This window comes from Engystomops pustulosus, chromosome 1 (genome assembly GCF_040894005.1).
Source record: "Engystomops pustulosus chromosome 1, aEngPut4.maternal, whole genome shotgun sequence".
Classification (NCBI taxonomy): domain Eukaryota; kingdom Metazoa; phylum Chordata; class Amphibia; order Anura; family Leptodactylidae; genus Engystomops; species Engystomops pustulosus.
In genome coordinates, this window is record NC_092411.1 from 2958029 (window position 1) to 2983741 (window position 25713).

General features: G+C 45.0%; 1 protein-coding gene across 1 annotated transcript in view; it reads right to left on the minus strand.

Annotated features, from left to right (window-relative positions):
* Positions 1-808: 808 nt before the first annotated feature.
* The window catches only part of LOC140114876 (C-C motif chemokine 21b-like), a 36349-nt gene continuing 11444 nt past the window's right edge, over positions 809-25713 (minus strand). The window contains exons 2-4 of the mRNA XM_072132740.1: positions 22400-22520; positions 20900-21050; positions 809-1149 (exon numbers count right to left, since the gene is read on the minus strand). Coding sequence (XP_071988841.1) covers positions 20906-21050; positions 22400-22520 — 266 coding nt within the window. The 3' untranslated portion in view covers positions 809-1149; positions 20900-20905. The remainder of the gene's footprint in view (positions 1150-20899; positions 21051-22399; positions 22521-25713) is intronic.

Sequence of the window (25713 nt, forward strand, 5' to 3'; positions counted from 1 at the left end):
TGTGTGTGGGCGGGGTAATCAGGTCTCTCACTGACAATCACTGTGTGTGGGTGGGGTAATCAGCTTTCTTACTACCAATCACTGTGTGTGGGCGGGGTAATGAGGTCTCTCACTACCAATCACTGTGTGTGGGCGGGGTAATGAAGTCTCTCACTGCCAATCACTGTGTGTGGGCGGGGTAATGAAGTCTCTCACTGCCAATCACTGTGTGTGGGCGGGGTAATGAAGTCTCTCACTGCCAATCACTGTGTGTGGGCTGGGTAATGAGGTCTCTCACTACCAATCACTGTGTGTGGGCGGGGTAATGAAGTCTCTCACTGCCAATCACTGTGTGTGGGCGGGGTAATGAAGTCTCTCACTGCCAATCACTGTGTGTGGGCGGGGTAATGAGGTCTCTCACTACCAATCACTGTGTGTGGGCGGGGTAATGAGGTCTCTCACTGCCAATCACTGTGTGTGGGCGGGGTAATGAAGTCTCTCACTGCCAATCACTGTGTGTGGGCGGGGTAATGAGGTCTCTCACTACCAATCACTGTGTGTGGTCGGGGTAATGAGGTCTCTTACTGCCAATCACTGTGTGTGACCAGGGTAATGAGGTCTCTCACTACCAATCACTGTTTGGGGTTGAGGTATTGGGGACTCTCATTCTATCTTCCAGGAGTCCTCTATGGATTTATTATTCTATTTACTCAGAAATTCCTCCAGAAGTTTCCTAAATGAAACTTGACATCTCTTAATTATATATTCCTGTAATTTCAGATTAAAGCATTCAATATTATGTAGAAGCATAAACAATATGTTTATTTTTACTACAAGCTAGTTAAGTAATTGCAAAGAAAATGATACATTTGATGAATCTAAACCATTTGGAGTAAATCTGTAAGTGATTGCAGGTTAGTAAAAAAATATATCTAACGGGCAGAATATAGAAAAATATATCTCTCTGTACATTGCACGGGGTGTGTGATAGCGGAGCCCTCTGTGCATGTTATATACTATATACACACCAACTATTCATAAAATATATGAGATAAGACGGAGGAGGGGAATGATCCTTGTTATAACATCTCATTGTCTGGCCACGATCCAGCATTACAGAACATTGTTTCCTCACTTCACCATTCACAGAAACAATACATGAAGAAGAATCTAAGAGGGAAAATAAAAATATAGTAGTTATATTCCTGTACATAGGGGGCAGTATTATAGTAGTTATATTCCTGTACATAGGGGGCAGTATTATAGTAGTTATATTCCTGTACATAGGGGGCAGTATTATAGTAGTTATATTCCTGTACATAGGGGGCAGTATTATAGTAGTTATATTCTTGTACATAGGGGGCAGTATTATAGTAGTTATATTCTTGTACATAGGGGGCAGTATTATAGTAGTTATATTCCTGTACATAGGGGCAGTATTATAGTAGTTATATTCTTGTACATAGGTGGCAGTATTATAGCAGTTATATTCTTGTACATAGGGGGCAGTATTATAGTAGTTATATTCTTGTACACAGGGGGCAGTATTATAGCAGTTATATTCCTGTACATAGGGGGGCAGTATTATAGTAGTAGTATTCCTGTACATAGGGGGAGTATTATAGTAGTTATATTCCTGTACATAGGGGGCAGTATTATAGTAGTTATATTCCTGTACATAGGGATAGTATTATAGTAGTTATATCCCTGTACATACGGGGCAGTATTATAGTAGTTATATTCCTGTACATAGGGGGCAGTATTATAGTAGTTATATTCTTGTACATAGGTGGCAGTATTATAGCAGTTATATTCTTGTACATAGGGGGCAGTATTATAGTAGTTATATTCTTGTACACAGGGGGCAGTATTATAGCAGTTATATTCCTGTACATAGGGGGGCAGTATTATAGTAGTAGTATTCCTGTACATAGGGGGAGTATTATAGTAGTTATATTCCTGTACATAGGGGGCAGTATTATAGTAGTTATATTCCTGTACATAGGGATAGTATTATAGTAGTTATATCCCTGTACATACGGGGCAGTATTATAGTAGTTATATTCCTGTACATACGGGGCAGTATTATAGTAGTTATATTCCTGTACATAGGGGGCAGTATTATAGTAGTTATATTCCTGTACATAGGGGGCAGTATTATAGTAGTTATATTCTTGTACATAGGGGGCAGTATTATAGTAGTTATATTCTTGTACATAGGGGGCAGTATTATAGTAGTTATATTCCTGTACATAGGGGGCAGTATTATAGTAGTTATATTCCTGTACATAGAGGACAGTATTATAGTAGTTATATTCCTGTACATAGGGGGCAGTATTATAGTAGTTATATTCCTGTACATAGGAGCAGTATTATAGTAGTTATATTCCTGTACATAGGGGGCAGTATTATAGTAGTTATATTCTTGTACATAGGGGGCAGTATTATAGTAGTTATACTCCTGTACATAGGGGGCAGTATTATAGTAGCTATATTCTTGTACATAGGGAGCAGTATTATAGTAGTTATATTCCTGTACATAGGGGACAGTATTATAGTAGTTATATTCCTGTACATAGGGGGAGTATTATAGTAGTTATATTCCTGTACATAGGGGGAGTATTATAGTAGTTATATTCCTGTACATAGGGGACAGTATTATATTAGTTATATTCCTGTACATAGGGGGAGTATTATAGTAGGTATATTCCTGTTCATAGTGGGCAGTATTATAGTAGTTATATTCTTGTACATAGGGGGAGTATTATAGTAGTTATATTCCTGTACATAGGGGGAGTATTATAGTAGTTATATTCCTGTACATAGGGGACAGTATTATATTAGTTATATTCCTGTACATAGGGGGAGTATTATAGTAGTTATATTCCTGTACATAGGGGACAGTATTATATTAGTTATATTCCTGTACATAGGGGGAGTATTATAGTAGCTATATTCTTGTACATAGGGGGAGTATTATAGTAGTTATATTCCTGTACATAGGGGGAGTATTATAGTAGTTATATTCCTGTACATAGGGGACAGTATTATATTAGTTATATTCCTGTACATAGGGGGAGTATTATAGTAGGTATATTCCTGTTCATAGTGGGCAGTATTATAGTAGTTATATTCTTGTACATAGGGGGCAGTATTATAGTAATTATATTCTTGTACATAGGGGGAAGTATTATAGTAATTAGATTCCTGTACATAGTGGGCAGTATTATAGTAGTTATATTCTTGTACATAGGGGGCAGTATTATAGTAGTTATATTCTTGTACATAGGGGCAGTATTATAGTAGTTATATTCCTGTACATAGGAGGCAGTATTATAGTAGTTATATTCCTGTACATAGGGGGCAGTATTATAGTAGTAATATTCCTGTACATAGGGGCAGTATTATAGTAGTTATATTCCTGTACATAGGGGGCAGTATTATAGTAGTTATATTCTTGTACATAGGGGGCAGTATTATAGTAGTTATATTCTTGTACATAGGGGGCAGTATTATAGTAGTTATATTCCTGTACATAGGAGCAGTATTATAGTAGTTATATTCCTGTACATAGGGGGCAGTATTATAGTAGTTATATTCTTGTACATAGGGGGCAGTATTATAGTAGTTATACTCCTGTACATAGGGGGCAGTATTATAGTAGTTATATTCCTGTACATAGGGGGCAGTATTATAGTAGCTATATTCTTGTACATAGGGAGCAGTATTATAGTAGTTATATTCCTGTACATAGGGGGCAGTATTATAGTAGTTATATTCCTGTACATAGGGGGCAGTATTATAGTAGTTATATTCTTGTACATAGGGGGCAGTATTATAGTAGTTATATTCTTGTACATAGGGGGCAGTATTATAGTAGTTATATTCCTGTACATAGGGGGCAGTATTATAGTAGTTATATTCCTGTACATAGGGGGCAGTATTATAGTAGTTATATTCCTGTACATAGGGGGCAGTATTATAGTAGTTATATTCCTGTACATAGGGGGCAGTATTATAGTAGTTATATTCCTGTACATAGGGGGCAGTATTATAGTAGTTATATTCTTGTACATAGGGGGCAGTATTATAGTAGTTATATTCCTGTACATAGGGGGCAGTATTATAGTAGTTATATTCCTGTACATAGGGGGCAGTATTATAGTAGTTATATTCTTGTACATAGGGGGCAGTATTATAGTAGTTATATTCCTGTACATAGGGGGCAGTATTATAGTAGTTATATTCCTGTACATAGGGGGCAGTATTATAGTAGTTATATTCTTGTACATAGGGGGCAGTATTATAGTAGTTATATTCTTGTACATAGGGGGCAGTATTATAGTAGTTATATTCTTGTACATAGGGGGCAGTATTATAATAGTTATATTCTTGTACATAGGGGGCAGTATTTTAGTAGTTATATTCTTGTACATAGGGGACAGTATTATAGCCGTTATATTCCTGTACATAGGGGCAGTATTATAGTTATATTCTTGTACATAGGGGGCAGTATTATAGTAGTTATATTCCTGTACATAGGGGGCAGTTTTATAGTAGTTATATTCCTGTACATAGGGGGCAGTATTATAGTAGTTATATTCCTGTACATAGGGGGCAGTATTATAGTAGTTATATTCTTGTACATAGGGGGCAGTATTATAGTAGTTATATTCTTGTACATAGGGGGCAGTATTATAGTAGTTATATTCTTGTACATAGGGGACAGTATTATAGCAGTTATATTCTTGTACATAGGGGGCAGTATTATAGTAGTTATATTCCTGTACATAGGGGGCAGTATTATAGTAGTTATATTCCTGTACATAGGGGGCAGTATTATAGTAGTTATATTCCTGTACATAGGGGGCAGTATTATAGTAGTTATATTCCTGTACATAGGGGGCAGTATTATAGTAGCTATATTCTTGTACATAGGGAGCAGTATTATAGTAGTTATATTCCTGTACATAGGGGGCAGTATTATAGTAGTTATATTCCTGTACATAGGGGGCAGTATTATAGTAGTTATATTCTTGTACATAGGGGGCAGTATTATAGTAGTTATATTCTTGTACATAGGGGGCAGTATTATAGTAGTTATATTCCTGTACATAGGGGGCAGTATTATAGTAGTTATATTCCTGTACATAGGGGGCAGTATTATAGTAGTTATATTCCTGTACATAGGGGGCAGTATTATAGTAGTTATATTCCTGTACATAGGGGGCAGTATTATAGTAGTTATATTCCTGTACATAGGGGGCAGTATTATAGTAGTTATATTCTTGTACATAGGGGGCAGTATTATAGTAGTTATATTCCTGTACATAGGGGGCAGTATTATAGTAGTTATATTCCTGTACATAGGGGGCAGTATTATAGTAGTTATATTCTTGTACATAGGGGGCAGTATTATAGTAGTTATATTCCTGTACATAGGGGGCAGTATTATAGTAGTTATATTCCTGTACATAGGGGGCAGTATTATAGTAGTTATATTCTTGTACATAGGGGGCAGTATTATAGTAGTTATATTCTTGTACATAGGGGGCAGTATTATAGTAGTTATATTCTTGTACATAGGGGGCAGTATTATAATAGTTATATTCTTGTACATAGGGGGCAGTATTTTAGTAGTTATATTCTTGTACATAGGGGACAGTATTATAGCCGTTATATTCCTGTACATAGGGGCAGTATTATAGTTATATTCTTGTACATAGGGGGCAGTATTATAGTAGTTATATTCCTGTACATAGGGGGCAGTTTTATAGTAGTTATATTCCTGTACATAGGGGGCAGTATTATAGTAGTTATATTCCTGTACATAGGGGGCAGTATTATAGTAGTTATATTCTTGTACATAGGGGGCAGTATTATAGTAGTTATATTCTTGTACATAGGGGGCAGTATTATAGTAGTTATATTCTTGTACATAGGGGACAGTATTATAGCAGTTATATTCTTGTACATAGGGGGCAGTATTATAGTAGTTATATTCCTGTACATAGGGGGCAGTATTATAGTAGTTATATTCCTGTACATAGGGGGCAGTATTATAGTAGTTATATTCCTGTACATAGGGGGCAGTATTATAGTAGTTATATTCTTGTACATAGGGAGCAGTATTATAGTAGTTATATTCCTGTACATAGGGGGCAGTATTATAGTAGTTATATTCTTGTACATAGGGGGCAGTATTATAGTAGTTATATTCTTGTACATAGGGGCAGTATTATAGTAGTTATATTCTTGTACATAGGGGCAGTATTATAGTAGTTATATTCTTGTACATAGGGGGCAGTATTATAGTAGTTATATTCTTGTACATAGGGGGTAGTATTATAGTAGTTATATTCCTGTACATAGGGGGCAGTATTATAGTAGTTATATTCCTGTACATAGGGAGCAGTATTATAGTAGTTATATTCCTGTACATAGGGGGCAGTATTATAGTAGTTATAGTAAAGGTTAAAAAGAGAAAAAGTCAGGTAACAGCTCACCCCTTGACGACTGCAGTCTTTTCAAAGTATTGGTCCAGGCCAGGTGCACGGTGTATCCCCTATCACTGGTCCGGAAATTCGCAGTGATGCATGATAATGGCAAGAGGCTTAAAAAGCAAAAAGGAAAGCGGGGAATCCAGCATCCGTACACAGAGAATCCAAAGTAGACGACTGTTTAAAAAGTAATTCCAAAATTTTTATTCTTCAAAGTTAAAAAGTGCTTGTGCATAGACATGGGCACAAGAAAGCATGCAGTGCGAGACACAAAAATTGGCAGAGGTAATGCGTTTCGGACTTTTTTGCGTGTTAGTCCTTAGTCATACCTAACTAGCTCTGACCCGTGGCAAGATTAAATAGCATTGATAGTGGTGTGTATGCCTGGGTTTCAGGAGTGGAAGTTCCACGCCTCCTGGGGGGGGGGGGGGGGATATGTGTCTACAGCTGACTTACAAATTTAACACTTGCAGGGAACAATAGAATGTAACTTGTAGTGTTTTAATAAAAATACAAAAGATCCTGTCGATCGTTAAGTCCCTTAGGATAGCGAGTGTCAAGACTTAGTATCCAGTATGCTTCTCTGGACAGAAGCAATTGTTTCCAGTTTCCTCCTCTAGTGGGGCGTGCTACCTGCTCAATGGCTGTTACAGACATGCCTGTCATGTTACCTGAATGGATTTCCTTAAAGTGTCTGGATATGCCTGACAGGTTACGGGTGCTTGAGATTGTCTTAGGATTCGCTCCTGTTATATGTTCGCTAATGCTATCTTTCAGTTTCCTCATTGTGCACCCTATGTATTGTAAAGAACACTTTGTGCAATGTATGAGATAAACCAGGTGTGAAGTCTCACAATTCATATATGTTTTGATACTGTATGTGATGTTAGTATTTGCTGCAGAGAAAAGAGTGGACTTATTCATGTGCAACATCCCCCACCAGGGCCTAGCCCTTGAGGTGAGGCCTGGAGTCAGCCGGGGCCCGCAGTACCGGAGTGGCTGGCGGTTGCGGCCTAAGCACGCTATTGTCACGGTGCTTGGTACGGGGGAACCGGAGGGCTGTCCTACAGCCTAGCAGGTCTCCAGCAGGGTGGTGTTGGCAAGAAATGATGAGGGAGAGGCTGCTATAGCGGATCTCCCTGGGGCAACCCCTTAATGTCCCGAGTGTGAGTCTCTGTGTGGTGGACAGGGTGCGGGTGATGATGGTAGTTGTAGTAGCAGGGACCAGACGGCGGCAGAGGTTGAACAGAAACACTTACAGTTCTTTATTGGAACCGACAGGAACATCAGCAACGTGCCTTTAACAAGATGGTGGAGTACTGGAGAGGTATTTGGAGGGAGCCACAGGATGTAGATCACCAGCCTGGATGTAGAGGGCAGGCTGGGAGGCAGCTGTGTCCTAATAGGATGCTTCAGCTTGATCCTGGATATCTTCAGGTATCACCCTTAAAGGTAGAATGATACCCCTTTCCTCACTACCTAGCTACTATCTCCACTTCAGGCAGGGGCTAGGCTCTTCCTGCTCTGGTCTGGTGTGCTAGCTGTACAGACTCCGAAGAGTCTGTACTGGAGAGACTCCAGTCTGCTTCTGAGCTACTGCTCATCTAACTGCTCTCTTCTCTAGAATATTCTTGGCCAGGGGTTTTATTATCTCCCCTTGGCCAGGTGGTGGCTGCTCCTCCAATTACCTCTGTTCACAGAGACAGGATGTAACACATATCATTGGATAATAGACTCCTGCATCATACAAAATATTTAACTTCTGCCTTGCCAGGCAGGATTCACCACTGCAATATCCCCTGTGTCCTATAAGGACCATGTAGTGTAATGTGGATTGCATGCAGGTGGGACGTATTCACAAACATTCCCTCGCCATTGCATCGGCGAGGGTGTTGCATACCCCGGGGGCAATTGAAAGAGCCGCCCTCGGCTCGACTACAGATGGTTTGGGGCACAGAGGGGGCTAAGGGCACTTCTGGGAAGTGCAGGCTATGTGAGGTGTAGGGACAAACCGCCCATGGTCCTGGAGACAGGCACCTGGGTTGGTGTCGGACTAAGACAAAAACATATAGCTGTATGACAGTTGGTCGCTGACGCCATTAAACCGAACTGTACAGTAGGAAAGGTGTGGTGTCATGTCCTGTAATCCACTCCTTGCACCAAGGCCTGTATATTTGTTATATCAACACTTCTTCCCTGGCGGCAATTATATAGTGTGTATATCTGCATTGCGTTAGCATATGCGACACGAGTACCTCCTGACTGGCATCCTTACCTCTGTATGGGTGGCATCCAGGTGCTAACTGTGTAACACCCCCGGTCCCCTAAAGACCCGCAGTTTACGGACTACCCCCATGTGCAAACCTCGGTTTGAGGGATCAGGTAGCGGTCAGTGTTTTACAAAAAGACGGTCCGACACAGCCACACTACAACCTGAAAAGCCTATGAAAAGGTTAATGCAGACTACTGGCATATATTCTGACAGTGTGCAAAAAGGCAACTCACATTGGCTTAGGAGCCCAACGGGTACACATCTTAAAACGTTACAAACGTTACAGAGGTAGGCTACTCAGGGTAGCAGAATAAATGTCTCTTTTCCTGCAAAGAAAAGGCATGGAAGTGCAAACATAATGTCCGTACCTAAAAGGAAAGGCATTAAGTGCAAAATAATAATAAATTAAATGGCAACTTTTCCTTGGAGTTGGCAAAAGTCTCACAGAAGGTCTTTAATGACAAAGTCCATCTTCTGGGTACAGCCCTTGAGGTGGGGAAAAGCGCACTAAAGAAACAAAGGGTCTCCTCTTTGTGTAGAGGGACAGAGTCCTTTGAAGAAATCTCTGCTGTGGCAGAGGAAGGGGTGCTATCATAGCACATGACAATAATCAGTTCAAGGTATGTCTCTTGACTGAGATAAATAAGGGTGAGAGTCTCAGGAAAGTCTCTGGCTCTTTGGGGAAAATGGAGAGAAATAAATACACAATATGTACATAGTACCTGAAGTGGGCTACAGCCCTTCAGGGGTTACTCAGTATCGCTGGGTTCAGCAGAGACAGGATCCGGCTCCAGCAAGGAATCCGGTGCGTCTTCAGCGGGAGTAGGTGCCGGCTGGGGACACCCGGTGGCAGTAGCGGGTACTGCAGGTGCAGAAACATCCTCCGGACCTTCAGGGGGAGGAGCGCTGTAGCCCGGGGTGTCGGCTGATCCAGCCGGGGGCTCAACTGAGCCAGGGACCACGGAGGGGTCCAGAAAGAAATAAACAGGGACCTGCGGCAGCGCCGCAGCTCCTTCCAGCTCCGGTTCTTCCGGGGCCGGGTCATCACCCCATTGGTAACCGGCAAGGGTAGATGTGGGCCTAGACGGAACCTCCGGACAAGGTTCGCTAGCCGGGATGTCTTCTCCCACAGAAGAGCCGCGGGACCTGGCAATACTCCCGGCAGGGGAGACGGTGGGGGTGGCGCCCTGGATCATGCCCGGCCCATGGATGGCAATGGGACCCGTACTCACAATCACCGTGGATGGAGCATTCACGTGGGTCACCGCCCGGGGACTCGCAGCCGAGGAAGAAGAGGTGTTCGGGGATTCCGGCCACTCGTCGTCCTCATACCAGTCGTCATACGGTGGGTAGCGGTCCTCATCGGAGTCGGGGATCCGGATCACACCAGCCGCCCAAGGTCCTCGGGGCCCCTCCTGCAGGGAGAATTCAATGCACTCGCCTGGCTTCAGGTTGTGCTGGCTCTCCGGCAGATCAGGCCTCTTGACAGACTGGCGGGGTATAAATACCTCCCGTCCGGTGTAGTCCTGGGTGGCGAAGCCATAGCCACGCTGCTTATCGAAGAACCGGACCATGCCGGTGGTGCAGTTCTTTTCCACCCAGGCTCCAGCTGTAGACCGGCCGGCCATGTAGCGTTGGGCCTCCTTCTCGCGGCGTCGCTGCTCCGAGACAGCGTCCCGGAGTCGCTGGCGGGCGGCCTCACCTCGGCCTCGAGGCTGCGGAGGTGCCGGTGCTGGGGCTCGTGGCTCCGGTGCAGGCTCGGATCTCCGTGATGGTCGGGCAGGTGCCGGAACAGGAGCGGGAGCAGCCGGAGGATCAGGAACCGTCACAGCAGGGCTAGCAGGCCGAACAGCAGGGACAGTAGGCCTCGGAGCAGGTGGCACAGCAGCAGTAGGCCCAGGCGCTGGCTCAACAGGAGTCGGGGCCTCCCCACGTGGCGCCTCCACGTGGGCCTGCGGTACCGGAATGGTAACCGGTATAGGTACGAGGAACCGCCCAGGTGGGACTTGGTACTCCGTCACCGTCTGGACATACCTCCGGGTGACAAAAGCTCGGGTCAGTCCTCGATGCAGCCGGTGCCCAGCAAAGGGCCTCCGGACCGGCTGCGCAGAGACCACCACCATGGTCTCCAACACTTCAAAGAACTCAGGACGCTCCACAGGAGGGAAGGGTGGAGGACCCCACATGATGCTGTCCTCACTGTCCAAAATCCACTCGAGTTCTGGCGTTTCTCTGAGGCGGGGCAGGAAGTCCGCCTCTAGCCAGTGGGAGGAGTCCAAGTCCTTCCCGCCAAGAGCTGTGGCGGGCTCTAATTTTTCCTGCGCCACAGGAGGCGGGGTTCGCGCCATTCGCGCGTGGGCGGAGTTTGGTGAGTCATCTGGGTTTCCCGCCAGTGAAGGTTTTGGCGGGCTGGAATTATTTGCTGCGCCACAGTTTCCGAGGTAAAATCTTCAGGCGCGGCAGCGCCGGATGTAGCAGAGCTGGTACAGTTCTTGCAGGGATTAACCTCTTGAGTGCTGGAGCGGCGCTCGACAGCACGTGGCAGCATTAACACAGTTCAATCCAGAAACACACAATTACTTGGGCCTAAACCCGGATGGCAGCAGGGTTAGGCAGCACAGTCTTTTCAATAAAGGAAAGTCTTTAATGCCGTAATAAGGCACAGAAGTATCAATCCTGTTCGTGACGCCACTTGCAACATCCCCCACCGGGGCCTAGCCCTTGAGGTGAGGCCTGGTGGCAGCCGGGGCCCGCAGTACCGGAGTGGCTGGCGGTTGCGGTCTAAGCACGCTATTGTCACGGTGCTTGGTACGGGGGAACCGGAGGGCTGTCCTACAGCCTGGCAGGTCTCCAGCAGGGTGGTGTTGGCAAGAAATGATGAGGGAGAGGCTGCTATAGCGGATCTCCCTGGGGCAACCCCTTAATGTCCCGAGTGTGAGTCTCTGTGTGGTGGACAGGGTGCGGGTGATGATGGTAGTTGTAGTAGCAGGGACCAGACGGAGGCAGAGGTTGAACAGAAACACTTACAGTTCTTTATTGGAACCGACAGGAACATCAGCAACGTGCCTTTAACAAGATGGTGGAGTACTGGAGAGGTATTTGGAGGGAGCCACAGGATGTAGTTCACCAGCCTGGATGTATAGGGCAGGCTGGGAGGCAGCTGTGTCCTAATAGGATGCTTCAGCTTGATCCTGGATATCTTCAGGTATCACCCTTGAAGGTAGGATGATACCCCTTTCCTCACTACCTAGCTACTATCTCCACTTCAGGCAGGGGCTAGGCTCTTCCTGCTCTGGTCTGGTGTGCTAGCTGTACAGACTCCAAAGAGTCTGTACTGGAGAGACTCCAGTCTGCTTCTGAGCTACTGCTCATCTAACTGCTCTCTTCTCTAGAATATTCTTGGCCAGGGGTTTTATTATCTCCCCTTGGTCAGGTGGTGGCTGCTCCTCCAATTACCTCTCAGTTCACAGAGACAGGATGTAACACATATCATTGGATAATAGACTCCTGCATCATACAAAATATTTAACTTCTGCCTTGCCAGGCAGGATTCACCACTGCAATATCCCCTATGTCCTATAAGGACCATGTAGTGTAATGTGGATTGCATGCAGGTGGGACGTATTCGCAAACACTCCCTCGCCATTGCATCGGCGAGGGTGTTGCACATGTACCTGCATATGTTACACCTTAATCCTCCGCAGCAATAGCTGCCTGTGGTTTGTAACCAGGATTTTTTGTATGTAGAATTTGTGAAGGTATTAGGAGATAAAATATCTCCCAAAGTTTTGGCTCTTGTAGATACAAATGAGACTCCATTCTCCAAAATATTTTTCAGGGTTGGTTCGTGTTTAAGGAGAGGTAAGTGTTTCTTGATGATGTCTGTGATCTCATAAAATTGGGAACTAAATTCAGAACTAAATGTTATTTGAGGTCTTTCTTGTGGTACTTTAGTTGTAGTTTGTAAATAGTCTGAACAAGATTTTTTACCAACTATGTGCATGGCCCTCTTGCATGATTTCTTTGTGTAACCTCTGGCTTTGAGTGGTTGAGTGATGGTGTGACATTCCTCCTTGTATTTAGACTCCGTAGTGCAAGCTCTTTTTGCCCTAATGTATTCCCCTATGGGGAGATTTTTGACTGTATGGGGGGCATGACAGCTGGAGGAGTGTAATAACGTGTTCCCTGATGTCTTCTTGCGAAAAAGGGAAGTATGTACTTTACCACTAGAATTGTCACCTATAAGAGTCATGTCTAGGAATGGGATGGTCTGTGGTTGATACTCATGTGTAAATTTTAGGTTGTACGGATTTGTGTTGATGTATTCCATGAAGTTGATGACCACCTCCTGGTCCAGATCCCAGACCAGGAGGCAGTCATCTATGTATCTACCGTACCATCTAATGTGCTGTGCAAAAGGATTGAGGGAAGTGAACAAATAGTGCTCCTCCCATAGTGCCATATAGAGGTTAGCTAGGGAGGGGGAAAAACTTGCCCCCATAGGGCACCCTAACTTCTGGACATAATACTTGGAATTAAACATAAAAAAATTGTTAGATAACAAAAAAGTCAGAACAGTAATCATAAAGTCCTGTAAAATGGGATCATAGTTACTGAATTTTTTGAGATGATATTCCAAGGCTTCGTTGGCTAGTTTGTGTGGGATGGAAGTATATAATGCGGTGACATCGCACGTTAGCCAACCAAATGAAGGAGACCAGTCAAAGTCACTCATTACAGCCAGCACAGACTTGGAATCCTGTAAATATCCTGGAAGCCGAGCAACTAGGGGCTGTAGAAGCTTATCGAGCCAGGCATACACACCACTATCAATGCTATTTAATCTTGCCACGGGTCAGAGCTAGTTAGGTATGACTAAGGACTAACACGCAAAAAAGTCCGAAACGCATTACCTCTGCCAATTTTTGTGTCTCGCACTGCATGCTTTCTTGTGCCCATGTCTATGCACAAGCACTTTTTAACTTTGAAGAATAAAAATTTTGGAATTACTTTTTAAACAGTCGTCTACTTTGGATTCTCTGTGTACGGATGCTGGATTCCCCGCTTTCCTTTTTGCTTTTTAAGCCTCTTGCCATTATAGTAGTTATATTCCTGTACATAGGGGGCAGTATTATAGTAGTTATATTCCTGTACATAGGGGGCAGTATTATAGTAGTTATATTCCTGTACATAGGGGGCAGTATTATAGTAGTTATATTCTTGTACATAGGGGGCAGTATTATTAGTAGTTATATTCTTGTACATAGGGGGCAGTATTATAGTAGTTATATTCCTGTACATAGGGGGCAGTATTAAAGTAGTTATATTCTTGTACATGGGGGGCAGTATTATAGTAGTTATATTCTTGTACATAGGGGGCAGTATTATAGTAGTTATATTCCTGTACATAGGGGGCAGTATTATAGTAGTTATATTCTTGTACATAGGGGGCAGTATTATAGTAGTTATATTCTTGTACATAGGGGGCAGTATTATAGTAGTTATATTCCTGTACATAGGAGGCAGTATTATAGTAGTTATATTCCTGTACATAGGGGGCAGTATTATAGTAGTTATATTCCTGTACATAGGGGGCAGTATTATAGTAGTTATATTCCTGTACATAGGGGGCAGTATTATAGTAGTTATATTCTTGTACATAGGGGCAGTATTATAGTAGTTATATTCCTGTATATAGGGTGCAGTATTATAGTAGTTATATTCCTGTACATAGGGGGCAGTATTATAGTAGTTATATTTCTGTACATAGGGGGCAGTATTATAGTAGTTATATTCTTGTACATAGGGGGCAGTATTATAGTAGTTATATTCTTGTACATAGGGGGCAGTATTATAGTAGTTATATTCCTGTACATAGGGGGCAGTATTATAGTAGTTATATTCCTGTACATAGGGGGCAGTATTATAGTAGTTATATTCCTGTACATAGGGGGCAGTATTATAGTAGTTATATTCCTGTACATAGGGGGCAGTATTATAGTAGTTATATTCCTGTACATAGGGGGCAGTATTATAGTAGTTATATCCCTGTACATAGGGGGCAGTATTATAGTAGTTATATTCCTGTACATAGGGGGCAGTATTATAGTAGTTATATTCTTGTACATAGGGGGACAGTATTATAGTAGTTATATTCCTGTACATAGAGGGCAGTATTATAGTAGTTATATTCCTGTACATAGGGGGCAGTATTATAGTAGTTATATTCTTGTACATAGGGGGCAGTATTATAGTAGTTATATTCTTGTACATAGGGGCAGTATTATAGTAGTTATATTCTTGTACATAGGGGGCAGTATTATAGTAGTTATATTCCTGTACATAGGGGGCAGTATTATAGTAGTTATATTCCTGTACATAGAGGGCAGTATTATAGTAGTTATATTCTTGTACATAGGGGGCAGTATTATAGTAGTTATATTCCTGTACATAGAGGGCAGTATTATAGTAGTTATATTCTTGTACATAGGGGGCAGTATTATAGTAGTTATATTCTTGTACATAGGGGGCAGTATTATAGTAGTTATATTCTTGTACATAGGGGGCAGTATTATAGTAGTTATATTCTTGTACATCTTGGCAGTTTTTATTATTATAAACAAACAGAAAATATTACAATACATTCTCATCAGAATGAACAGACAATTATTTAACAAATATTATACAGATAAGAAAATAAATAAATAATAAATTCATAATAATCTTTACTCAAAAAGTTCATCACTGGTAAAAAAAAATGTGGAAATTAATATAATTACCTGAAGAATTACCCCAGATATATGTTCCTCCATAACTTTACATTATTACTCTTCTTTCTAACCTCTATGGATCGTATCCACCTCAGCTCTGATAGTATTTGGGTTACAGCGTTCATGGGCTGGAAGGACTCGCTGTGTGCAGACACTCTGGTCCTGGTGTGCCAGTGATAGTATTTGATTGTACTGATGATCAGGTACATGGTCCCTCTGTCGATGCCGGCTACCTGTGGTGTCACCCCATAGATTATGTCCGGGTAGGTCAGAGACTGCAGTCTTGCTATTTTGAGCCTGTGGGACACCTCCTGCCATATCTGCCTCCCTCCCGGGCACTCAGTGATAAAATGTTCCATGGTCTCCTCCTGCTGACATCCTAAGGGGCACAAACACTCAGAGAGACTCAAGAATTTTAAATTGCCCCTGACAAAGAGCCTCCCATGTAAGGATAACCAGGCGATATCAAAGAGCTTTGCAGGGAGTCTTGGACTATTGAGGAACCTCAGGCTTTCCTGCAGGGTGGCCGTTGTGCAGTCCCTCAGAGCTGGCCGAACAGTATAGAAGGTCCTACAGATATTAGTGTACAGCTCCTTCCTGGTCTTACTCTCTAAAAATGTCTTATCTAGCCTCCACTTTTTCACACACCTGAGACCATACTCCAGATACTGGGGGAGGAAGCCAGGAGTCCATTGGCCCCTCCTGAGACTGCCGCCTCGCACCCAAGCCTCTGCAAAAGGCAATATCCAGTCCCTGACACTACTTACCCACAGGAGACCATTGTTTGAGTCCAGGCAACCAAAATTAACTTTCAGAAACATGGAGTCAAAAAATACCCTTGGATTTAACATATCCAGCCCACCCTCTCTCCTCTGCAGGTAGGTGATCCCTCTTATGACTGGGTTCAACCTGTTCCCCCATAAAAGCTGGAAGAACAGGCTAAAGAGCCTAGCGGAGAAAGATTCTGGCAAAGGAAAGACGACAGAGACGTAGAGGAAGACAGGGACCAGGTAAGTCTTCAGCAGAGTAACCCTTTCTCTATAGGTCAGCCTCCAGTTCTTCCATCGCTGAACCTTTGCATTTCCGGTATCCAACTTCTCTTCCCAATTTAGTTTGGCATTATCTTCCCTCCCAAATTTAACCCCAAGGATTTTAATATGGGTGGAGGCCTTGGCGAACTGTGGTAGATCAAAGCCAGGAGCAGTATCCAATGTCCAGAAAGCTTGACTCTTCTCTAGGTTGACCAGAGACCCGGAGGCCTCTGAGTAACTTCTGATGGCTGCAGACAACATCTCCACCTCACGAGGTTCAGATATCACCACAGTCACATCATCCGCGTAGGCAACAACATCCAGGGGCAAGCAATGGGGGACCGGCACCCCCTGAAATTCACACCGCTGCAGTGATCTCAGGAACGGATCGATAGCGAACACATACAGCAGTGAACTCAGGGGGCAGCCCTGTCGCACCCCCGCCTCTACCCTGAAAGTGTCCCCCTGCCAACCATTGATCAGAGGAAAGCTCTTCGCCTCTCTATACAAAGTTCTCAGCCAATCTATAAATTGTCCCGGAATACCGTACTTTGACAAAGTGGCCCATAGATACTCATGATCAACCCTGTCAAAGGCTTTAGCCTGGTCCAGACCTACAACATATCTCCCACACCTCAGAGCTTTACATCTCTCAAACATCTCCCTTATCGAGATGACTGCTCCAGAGATGTTCCGCCCTCTTACTGTGCCGTACTGAGAGCCTGCCAACAGTGCCGGGGACAAACAGACTAATCTAGAGAAGAGGATTCAACATTCAAGAGGGCGATCGGCCTCCAGTTCTTGATGTCACTAGGCTCCTTACCTTTGGACAGCAGAATAAGGGAGGACACTCTCATGGATGGAGGCATCAGGTGATTCTCTAGACCAGTGGTGGCGAACCTATGGCACGGGTGCCAGAGGTGGCACTCGGAGCCCTTTCTGTGGGCACCCGGGTCATCACCCAAGCACACCAGACAGGATTTAAAGAATCTTCCTGCAGTTCCAAACAACTTAAAAGATGCTGCTTTCAGTCATATATCTAAGTGATACTTACTTTGCTACTTGGGTATGTAGGAAGAGGGAGAATGAGCCCTTCTGCTGGCCCCAAAATTCTGTGTACAGAGGGACACAGGAAAGAAGCTAAATGATGCAAATTTTCCATCTTGTCCACAGGAGGTCAATATGATCAAACGTTGTTGAAGAACAGGGAGCAATAAGTTACTGCTTTAATATTTGGTTGGCACCTCGCAATAAATAGGGGGGTTTTGTTTTGCAGTTTGGGCACTCGGCCACTAAAAGGTTCGCCATCACTGCTCTAGACAGTTAGTAAACACATCCACAAGGATCGGGGCTAAGAGGTCCCTGAACTTCTTATAGAATTCAGCTGTAATACCATCAGGACCTGGTGCCTTCTTCAGATGTAACTTATCAATGGCCTCTTTAACCTCCTCCTCTGTTATTTCTGCTGTCAAAGGTGAAAAGTCCAAATCTCTAGTGTCAGGGCCTGGAGTTGCCTCCAAGAATTGAGCCATTTTCTCTTTATCCAAAACCTTCTTCTGAAATAACTCAGCATAGTAGGATCTCACCACCCCCAGGATACCCTCCCGAGATTCCTGCAAAACTCCCTGGGAGTCAGTGAGACCTGTGATCGATTTCTTGGCCACACGTTCCCGGCAATTTTCATACGGATCAGGAACGCCCAGTTTCCCGTAATCTCTTTCTATTACCAGGGACGTGTAGCGGCTGTACTGATACTGCTTTATCTCAGACTTCAGTCGGTCAATCTTTTGTTTGTCCCCCCCCTCCCGCCGAATACAGTGACTCCAATTCTCTCCGCAGCTTGAGATACTGGCTGTACTTACTCTTACCCTTCTTCACTGACTGTCTCTTTAAGAGGGACCTGATCTCCTCCTTGACGTTCTCCCACCAGTCAGATATGTTATCATAGTAGTCCTGTCTCTGGAGCTGGTCCTGAAAAAGGGAGTGGATACAATTCTGGACACAGACATCATCCAGGACGCTGGAATTAAGCCTCCATAACCCCCGACCAATGTCCGAGCGGTTAGAGGCTCCCATACTAAACAATAAGGCCAGGTGATCAGAATATGGGACAACTCTCTCGCTCATCCCACTTACATTCTCTGAGGGACTCACAAAAGCCATATCGATCCTGCTGTGTCTGTCAGCACAGGAGTAGGTGTACTTAGGTGTCCTACCATCCAGGGTAAACACATCACATAGATCGGCCTGTGATATGATGCTCTTTAGGACTTTGGAGTCTCTGACCACTGCTCTGCCCGAGGACCTGTCACCTGATGTCATGGTAACATTGAAATCACCTGCCATTACTACAGGGATTGAGGTAAATAGATATTGTTTCACCTCATTGAACAGCTGGATTCTCTCTGTCACTGTCTGTGGGCCATAGATGTTGATCAGCCGGAGCCGCCTACCATGGATGGTCACCTCTAGCACCAGGCACCTCCCCATAGCGACCTCCGTCAGCCTGTGCACCGTCACGTCTGTGGTGTTAAACAGTATGGCGACCCCGGCGTACGGCTCCACAGCCAGTGACCAGTAAGAAGGACCAGACCGCCACTCACGCTCAGCCTCACGGAGTTGCCCCAAGGTGGTCAGACGGGTCTCCTGCAGGAAGATGACATCAGCGTCCAGATATCTTAGGTGGTCATATACAGCGTGTCTGGTCCTTCTTACTTTAATGCTGTTGAAACAACTTTTAGAGAGAACCCAGCCATTACAACGAGAAAGAGCAGAGCAGCGACCCCCATCATCATGAGTCAGAGTCAGTGTCCCCCTGTCTACCACCTGTCTCCATGTCTGACTCTACAGCGGTATCTTCAGGAGGGGGCTTCTTTTTAGTTGGAGGATCCCCTGTGTCCACCTCACACTCATTATCAATACGTTCCAGCTCTCGCTCATAATCCCCATCTGACTCTGACAGAACATCATATCTGTTAGATAGGACCATGACCCCGGCATCACTACTGGACTTCCTCATTGTTTTTGGGCCTAAGTTACACTCCTCCTCAGGCTTACGGGAGGACTTATCTTTTTTCTTTCTTTTGTTCTTCTTTACCTCCTCATAATCACCAGGTGCTACAGAGGTGGCGGCCTGAGGCTGCTCCTGGGTGACAACCTCCATTCTCCCCTGAGTGATCTCTGACCGCTGAGGTTCTGCATCACCTGACCTCTGTACCTCCCGCCTGGTCAGAATTTGCCCCGACACCAGGGCCTCCTCCTCTAAGGCGTCTGCCTCCTGGACTATCTCGTCATCAGAGAAATCCCTGGCGATGTTATGCCAGGCCTCCGGGCAATCCTTGTGTGGGTGGCCAATCTCTCCGCAGAGGTTACATCTGACCATCTCACAGGTGGCACTGAGATGGCCGACCTCCCCACACAGGTTGCACTTTACTACTGTACATACTTTGTCCACGTGACCGATCCTACCGCATCTGAAGCACTTCCGTGGTTGCCCTGGGTAGAAGCAGACGCCTTTCTCTGTACCTATGAAGGAGGAGTTGGGGAGGTGCAGGGTGATGTTATTATATTGTCTCAGCTTTACTAGAACCTTCCACCCACCAGTCCAGATACCGTCGGCGTCTCGGTTCTTAGTGAGGTCTGACAGCAGATCACAATGGCGCCTGAGCCACACTATAATGTCCTGGGGAGGAACCGACTCATTCCAGAAGATGACATTAACCACCACAGTACCTGGCCTGGATATGGGGACAAATGTGAACTTACACCAGCCCTCAGTGTCCCTGATCCGGGGGAATTTATCCCAGAACCTGTCCAGACTGGACATGAGCTTAAAGCTGACATCATAGCCCTTAAACCAAATCGGTTTTACCAGTTTAAACCGACCCTGTCAGGAGAAATAACCCCTCTAGGGGCACTTACTAAAGTACACAGCTCCCGGGCCCTACCCCAGGAATCGCAGTGTTACATCACTGGGGTAGGGCCCGGGAGGAAGTGCCCCTAGAGGGGTTATTTCTCCTGACAGGGTCTGTTTAAAGTGGTAAAACCGATTTACATGGCATAGATGGATAATAACACATCATAGTGTGCCATCATTAGTGTACAGTAACCCTTTCACTGGTGATTGGTTCTCCAAGATGTTTGGAACAACCTCCCTGCCGGGTTCTCTGTACCTAGAACTGATTGCATTTAGGATTTTCAGCTCTTTCTGCATTTTGCGTTTTGTTAATGTGATAAAACTTTTTTTTTTAACTTTAGTTACTTTCTAAAATCCAAATCTTAAATAAACGTAAAATATTGAAGCCATTAATGTCTAAGCCATCAGGCTCCTCCCCACGAGCTCCGCACCTTTCCTCATTCCTGGGGGCGTTTTTCAGATTTCTTCGGTTTGTTCTCAGTTTCCTTCTTGCGTTTCTCCAGTTTTTTGATCCATTTTTTAACCCATGATGCAGCGGCCGAGGCACAGAGCTTCCTGGAGGGGCGGGTGTTCGTCAGGAATCTGAAGCAAAGAAAGCGAATCACCGGATAGTAATCATCACCGAGCCGCATGACATAATATATCTCTGTGTATGGTGGATACCTCTGTACTGGCAGCTTAGATACACAAGCTCTATGTATGGTGGATACCTCTGTACTGGCAGCTTAGATACAGAAGCTCTATGTGTGGTGGATACCTCTGTACTGGCAGCTTAGATACAGAAGCTCTATGTGTGGTGGATACCTCTGTACTGGCAGCTTAGATACAGAAGCTCTATGTGTGGTGGATACCTCTGTACTGGTAGCTTAGATACAGAAGCTCTATGTGTGGTGGATACCTCTGTACTGGCAGCTTAGATACACAAGCTCTATGTATAGTGGATACCTCTGTACTGGCAGCTTAGATACACAAGCTCTATGTGTGGTGGATACCTCTGTACTGGCAGCTTAGATACAGAAGCTCTATGTGTGGTGGATACCTCTGTACTGGCAGCTTAGATACACAAGCTCTATGTGTGGTTGATACCTCTGTACTGGCAGCTTAGATACAGAAGCTCTATGTGTGGTGGATACCTCTGTACTGGCAGCTTAGATACAGAAGCTCTATGTGTGGTGGATACCTCTGTACTGGCAGCTTAGATACAGAAGCTCTATGTGTGGTGGATACCTCTGTACTGTCAGCTTAGATACAGAAGCTCTATGTATGGTAGATACTTCTGTACCGGCAGCTTAGATACACAAGCTCTATATATAGTGGATACCTCTGTACTGGCAGCTTAGATACAGAAGCTCTATGTGTGGTGGATACCTCTGTACTGGCAGCTTAGATACGTAGGGGGACATTTAGCATACACCGGCACTTCATGGCGTGGAGGTGCCGGATTGGGGCAAATAATCACAAGTGCTATCACTAAGCTAGCATTTGCCATTATTTCAGTCCAAGCTGCCATTAGGAGGTGGGGCAGCCTGACTGCTGAGTGGAGCTGCCTCTTCCTCCTTGACTCTGTGCCAGGACATGAAGAAAAGTGTTTTCCTGCATTCTACTGAAACTTTTCCGTTACACCACATGATCACTAGAATAGTGGTGCACACGGTACTATATAGGTGGTTGCGTTCTCCATCGCAGGCTCGCCATCAGCCGCCGTGTAGGGTGCAGGTGACGCCTCTCTCCTTCTTGCACCTGCAGCGTGTCCCAGCCAATCAGGGTGCACTGACACCCATATAGTCCGTTGTGCCCTTATCCCTGCACCTGAGCAAAGGTTCCTCGAGTTTTCTAGTCCTGCTGTATGGTGTCCTGCTTCTCTGGTGTGTGACCCCGGCCTGGGAAGCTCCGTAAATCAATTTACTAAAAAGTACATAGAAGAGACTTACACCACGGCCTCTATGGGACATCCTTGATCTTTGGATTGTATCTCATATCCAGCGATGGCGACATACGGGATGCGTCTGACACTGGTCTGTAGACAGCAGTCCTGCACGGGCGGACTCGCTCCTGCAAGGGGTTAACACAACCATGAGATCACTGACGGTAATGATGTAACCATAACAACAACGACACATTGTATCACCTTACTAAACAGGAAGCTGCTTCACAACCAATGATTCATTGGGTCAATGTCTGCTGACAGGTTCCCTTCAAACCCATCAGGGAAAGACTACACAAAATATTAGATATTTTCATCTCCACGTCCCAGGTCCTTCCTTTTTACAGGACAAGCTTTAGTTTTTACACACACGGTTTTGGAAATTGTCGGTGTCAGAATTCAACGTACAGAAGTTGAACGTCATGATGTACAAAGAAGATTTATGTGATTTGGAGCAGTAAATCCTGACCGGACCCCCAGGAGGGGTGGTGAGGGTCCCACGTACAGAAGGGAACGGCAGCAGGAATCACAGGGGAGCAGATTTATTTGTTGCTTTGAAAAATTCCAGATTTGTTCTGAATCTACAGACACCAAATAAAATCGTAACTAATACTGTCATATATCCCAGACCTGAGGGAGGGGGGATGGGCGAGGGAAAATGAAAGGATTCCTAAAATAATTAATGAAACAAGAGCTTTATAGAAAAAAAATAGTGTTTCCAGAACACTTGGAGCAACATCAGTCTGGACCAATTCGATCCAAATTTGATGAAGCTTCTATGCATTAAATCTTGGATGATTGGCATCTCTAGCAGTAACCCCTCGCAGGGAGGCAGCGCAGTGTCAGGGAGGGGCTCCATGTAGCACTGGAGATAGAGCCCCAAACCCCCGGGTCCCCGGGTCTGACTCCTTCCATTTTCATTTCTCCTGTATCTGAATCCCAGTACCACAGCGCCCTCCTGTGGCAGGAAGGTGACCCTGCATCAAATAAAAGGATTCCAAAAAAAATTGTAGATATTTTGAGATTTATGGATTTTATTAAGTGAAATTGTATTCTTATTTTATTATGTAAGTTGTTATTTATTTTTTTGCTTTTGCGGATTTAGATTTTTCTATATTGACTTTCACTGAACTTTAGAGAACATTCAGCAGATATCAGCTCCTTGGCCGCTATGGCCGTGCATGGCGTCACATCGCCCTCCAGTGGACACTTTCTGAAATGCATCACATTCCTCATTCGCACTTCACTCATTTGTATTGGGTCGGTGAGTTCTCCATGTTTGTTACAGTGTATCAGGGCAGTGCTGAAGAAACGCCACAGCAGCAAATCTCTCTGCAAGACTGGATTATGTGGCCAGAAAGCCGGACTGATACATTATAGCAGATGCACAAAGATTAACAGTGACTTACTAAGCCGGTCACCCCTGCACCCCCCCCCTATATCACTGACCTCATCAGCCAATACCGTTCCACACGTAATCCCCGCTCCTCACAGGACCTTCAGTTTCACCCTATTACCATCCGCTCTTCTCACAACCATCACCAGGGCTTCTCCTGTGCTTCCCCCAGACTCTGGAACTCTCTACCGAAATGTGTAAGACTGCCCCCCACCTTTTTTCTCCTCCATGAGTTCTTAAAAAAAATTTTTTTTACAACTTTTCCACTGTATCTGAGGCTTCCATAGGATATTGGGGGAAATGACCCCCTATAGGGGGTGCGCTGGTTGATATAAGATAACCCTCTTCTCACCAGGGTCTCAGGACTCTGACAATCTGAGACCCATCCAGCCATCTACAGAGATGGAGTTAAAGGGAACCTGTCACCAGATTTTAAAAAATGCAGCTTGTTACAGGTCCCCAGAGATCCCCTTTAACTTACTGACACCCTTCTTTTAGTTAAAAAATTGTTTCCCTCACATCTCTATAAAATTAACTTTATTATCTTACCTGGCACACAGCCAGATCTAGCTGTAAGTCAGGGTGGGGGGGGGGGGGTGTCCTACTCAGCCGAATCCAGCAGTTCCTCCCCATGTCTTATGCCTACTCAGGATTCAGCACTTCATGTCATGTGACCAGGGTGATGTCATGTATGGTCCTTTACCAAGTAAGTTTTTAAGTCTACACCATGTATGTATCTGATCACATAAAATCATAGCAATCCCTCATGGATTTTTACTCCTAACCATCCTCCATGGAGGCTGCTGGGTTTCATGTGATCAGATACATACATGGGGCAATTGTAACTGTGTAAAGGACCCTGTGTGCTGTGTGCCGCACGATCTTAGTGACTCCCCGCACAGCGCATTATACACGGACAATGCACTTACATGCACCAGGAAGAAGAAGGTGAACATCTGGGACCTGAGCGGGGAAGCGACACATGCCGGATATCGGGCACAGGATCTTAGTGACTCCCCGCACAGCACATTATACACAGACAATGCACCTACATGCACCAGGAAGAAGAAGGTGAACTCCGGGGACCTGAGCGACACATGCCGGATATCGGGCACAGGATCTTAGTGACTCCCCGCACAGCGCATTATACACGGACAATGCACTTACATGCACCAGGAAGAAGAAGGTGAACTCCGGGGACCTGAGCGGGGAAGCGACACATGCAGGATATCGGGTGCAGGATCTTAGTGACTCCCCGCACAGCGCATTATACACGGACAATGCACTTACATGCACCAGGAAGAAGAAGGTGAACTCCGGGGACCTGAGAGGGAAGTGACACATACAGGATATCGGGCGCTGGATCTTAGTGACTCCCCGCACAGCGCATTATACACGGACAATGCACTTACATGCACCAGGAAGAAGAAGGTGAACTCCAGGGACCTGAGCGGGGAAGCGACACATGCAGGATATCGGGCGCAGGATCTTAGTGACTCCCCGCAGAGCGCATTATACACGGACAATGCACTTACATGCACCAGGAAGAAGAAGGTGAACTCCGGGGACCTGAGCGGGGAAGCGACACATGCAGGATATCGGGTGCAGGATCTTAGTGACTCCCCGCACAGCGCATTATACATGGACAATGCACTTACATGCACCAGGAAGAAGAAGGTGAACTCCGGGGACCTGAGCGGGGAAGCGACACATGCAGGATATCGGGTGCAGGATCTTAGTGACTCCCCGCACAGCGCATTATACACGGACAATGCACTTACATGCACCAGGAAGAAGAAGGTGAACTCCGGGGACCTGAGCGGGGAAGCGACACATGCAGGATATCGGGTGCAGGATCTTAGTGACTCCCCGCACAGCGCATTATACACGGACAATGCACTTACATGCACCAGGAAGAAGAAGGT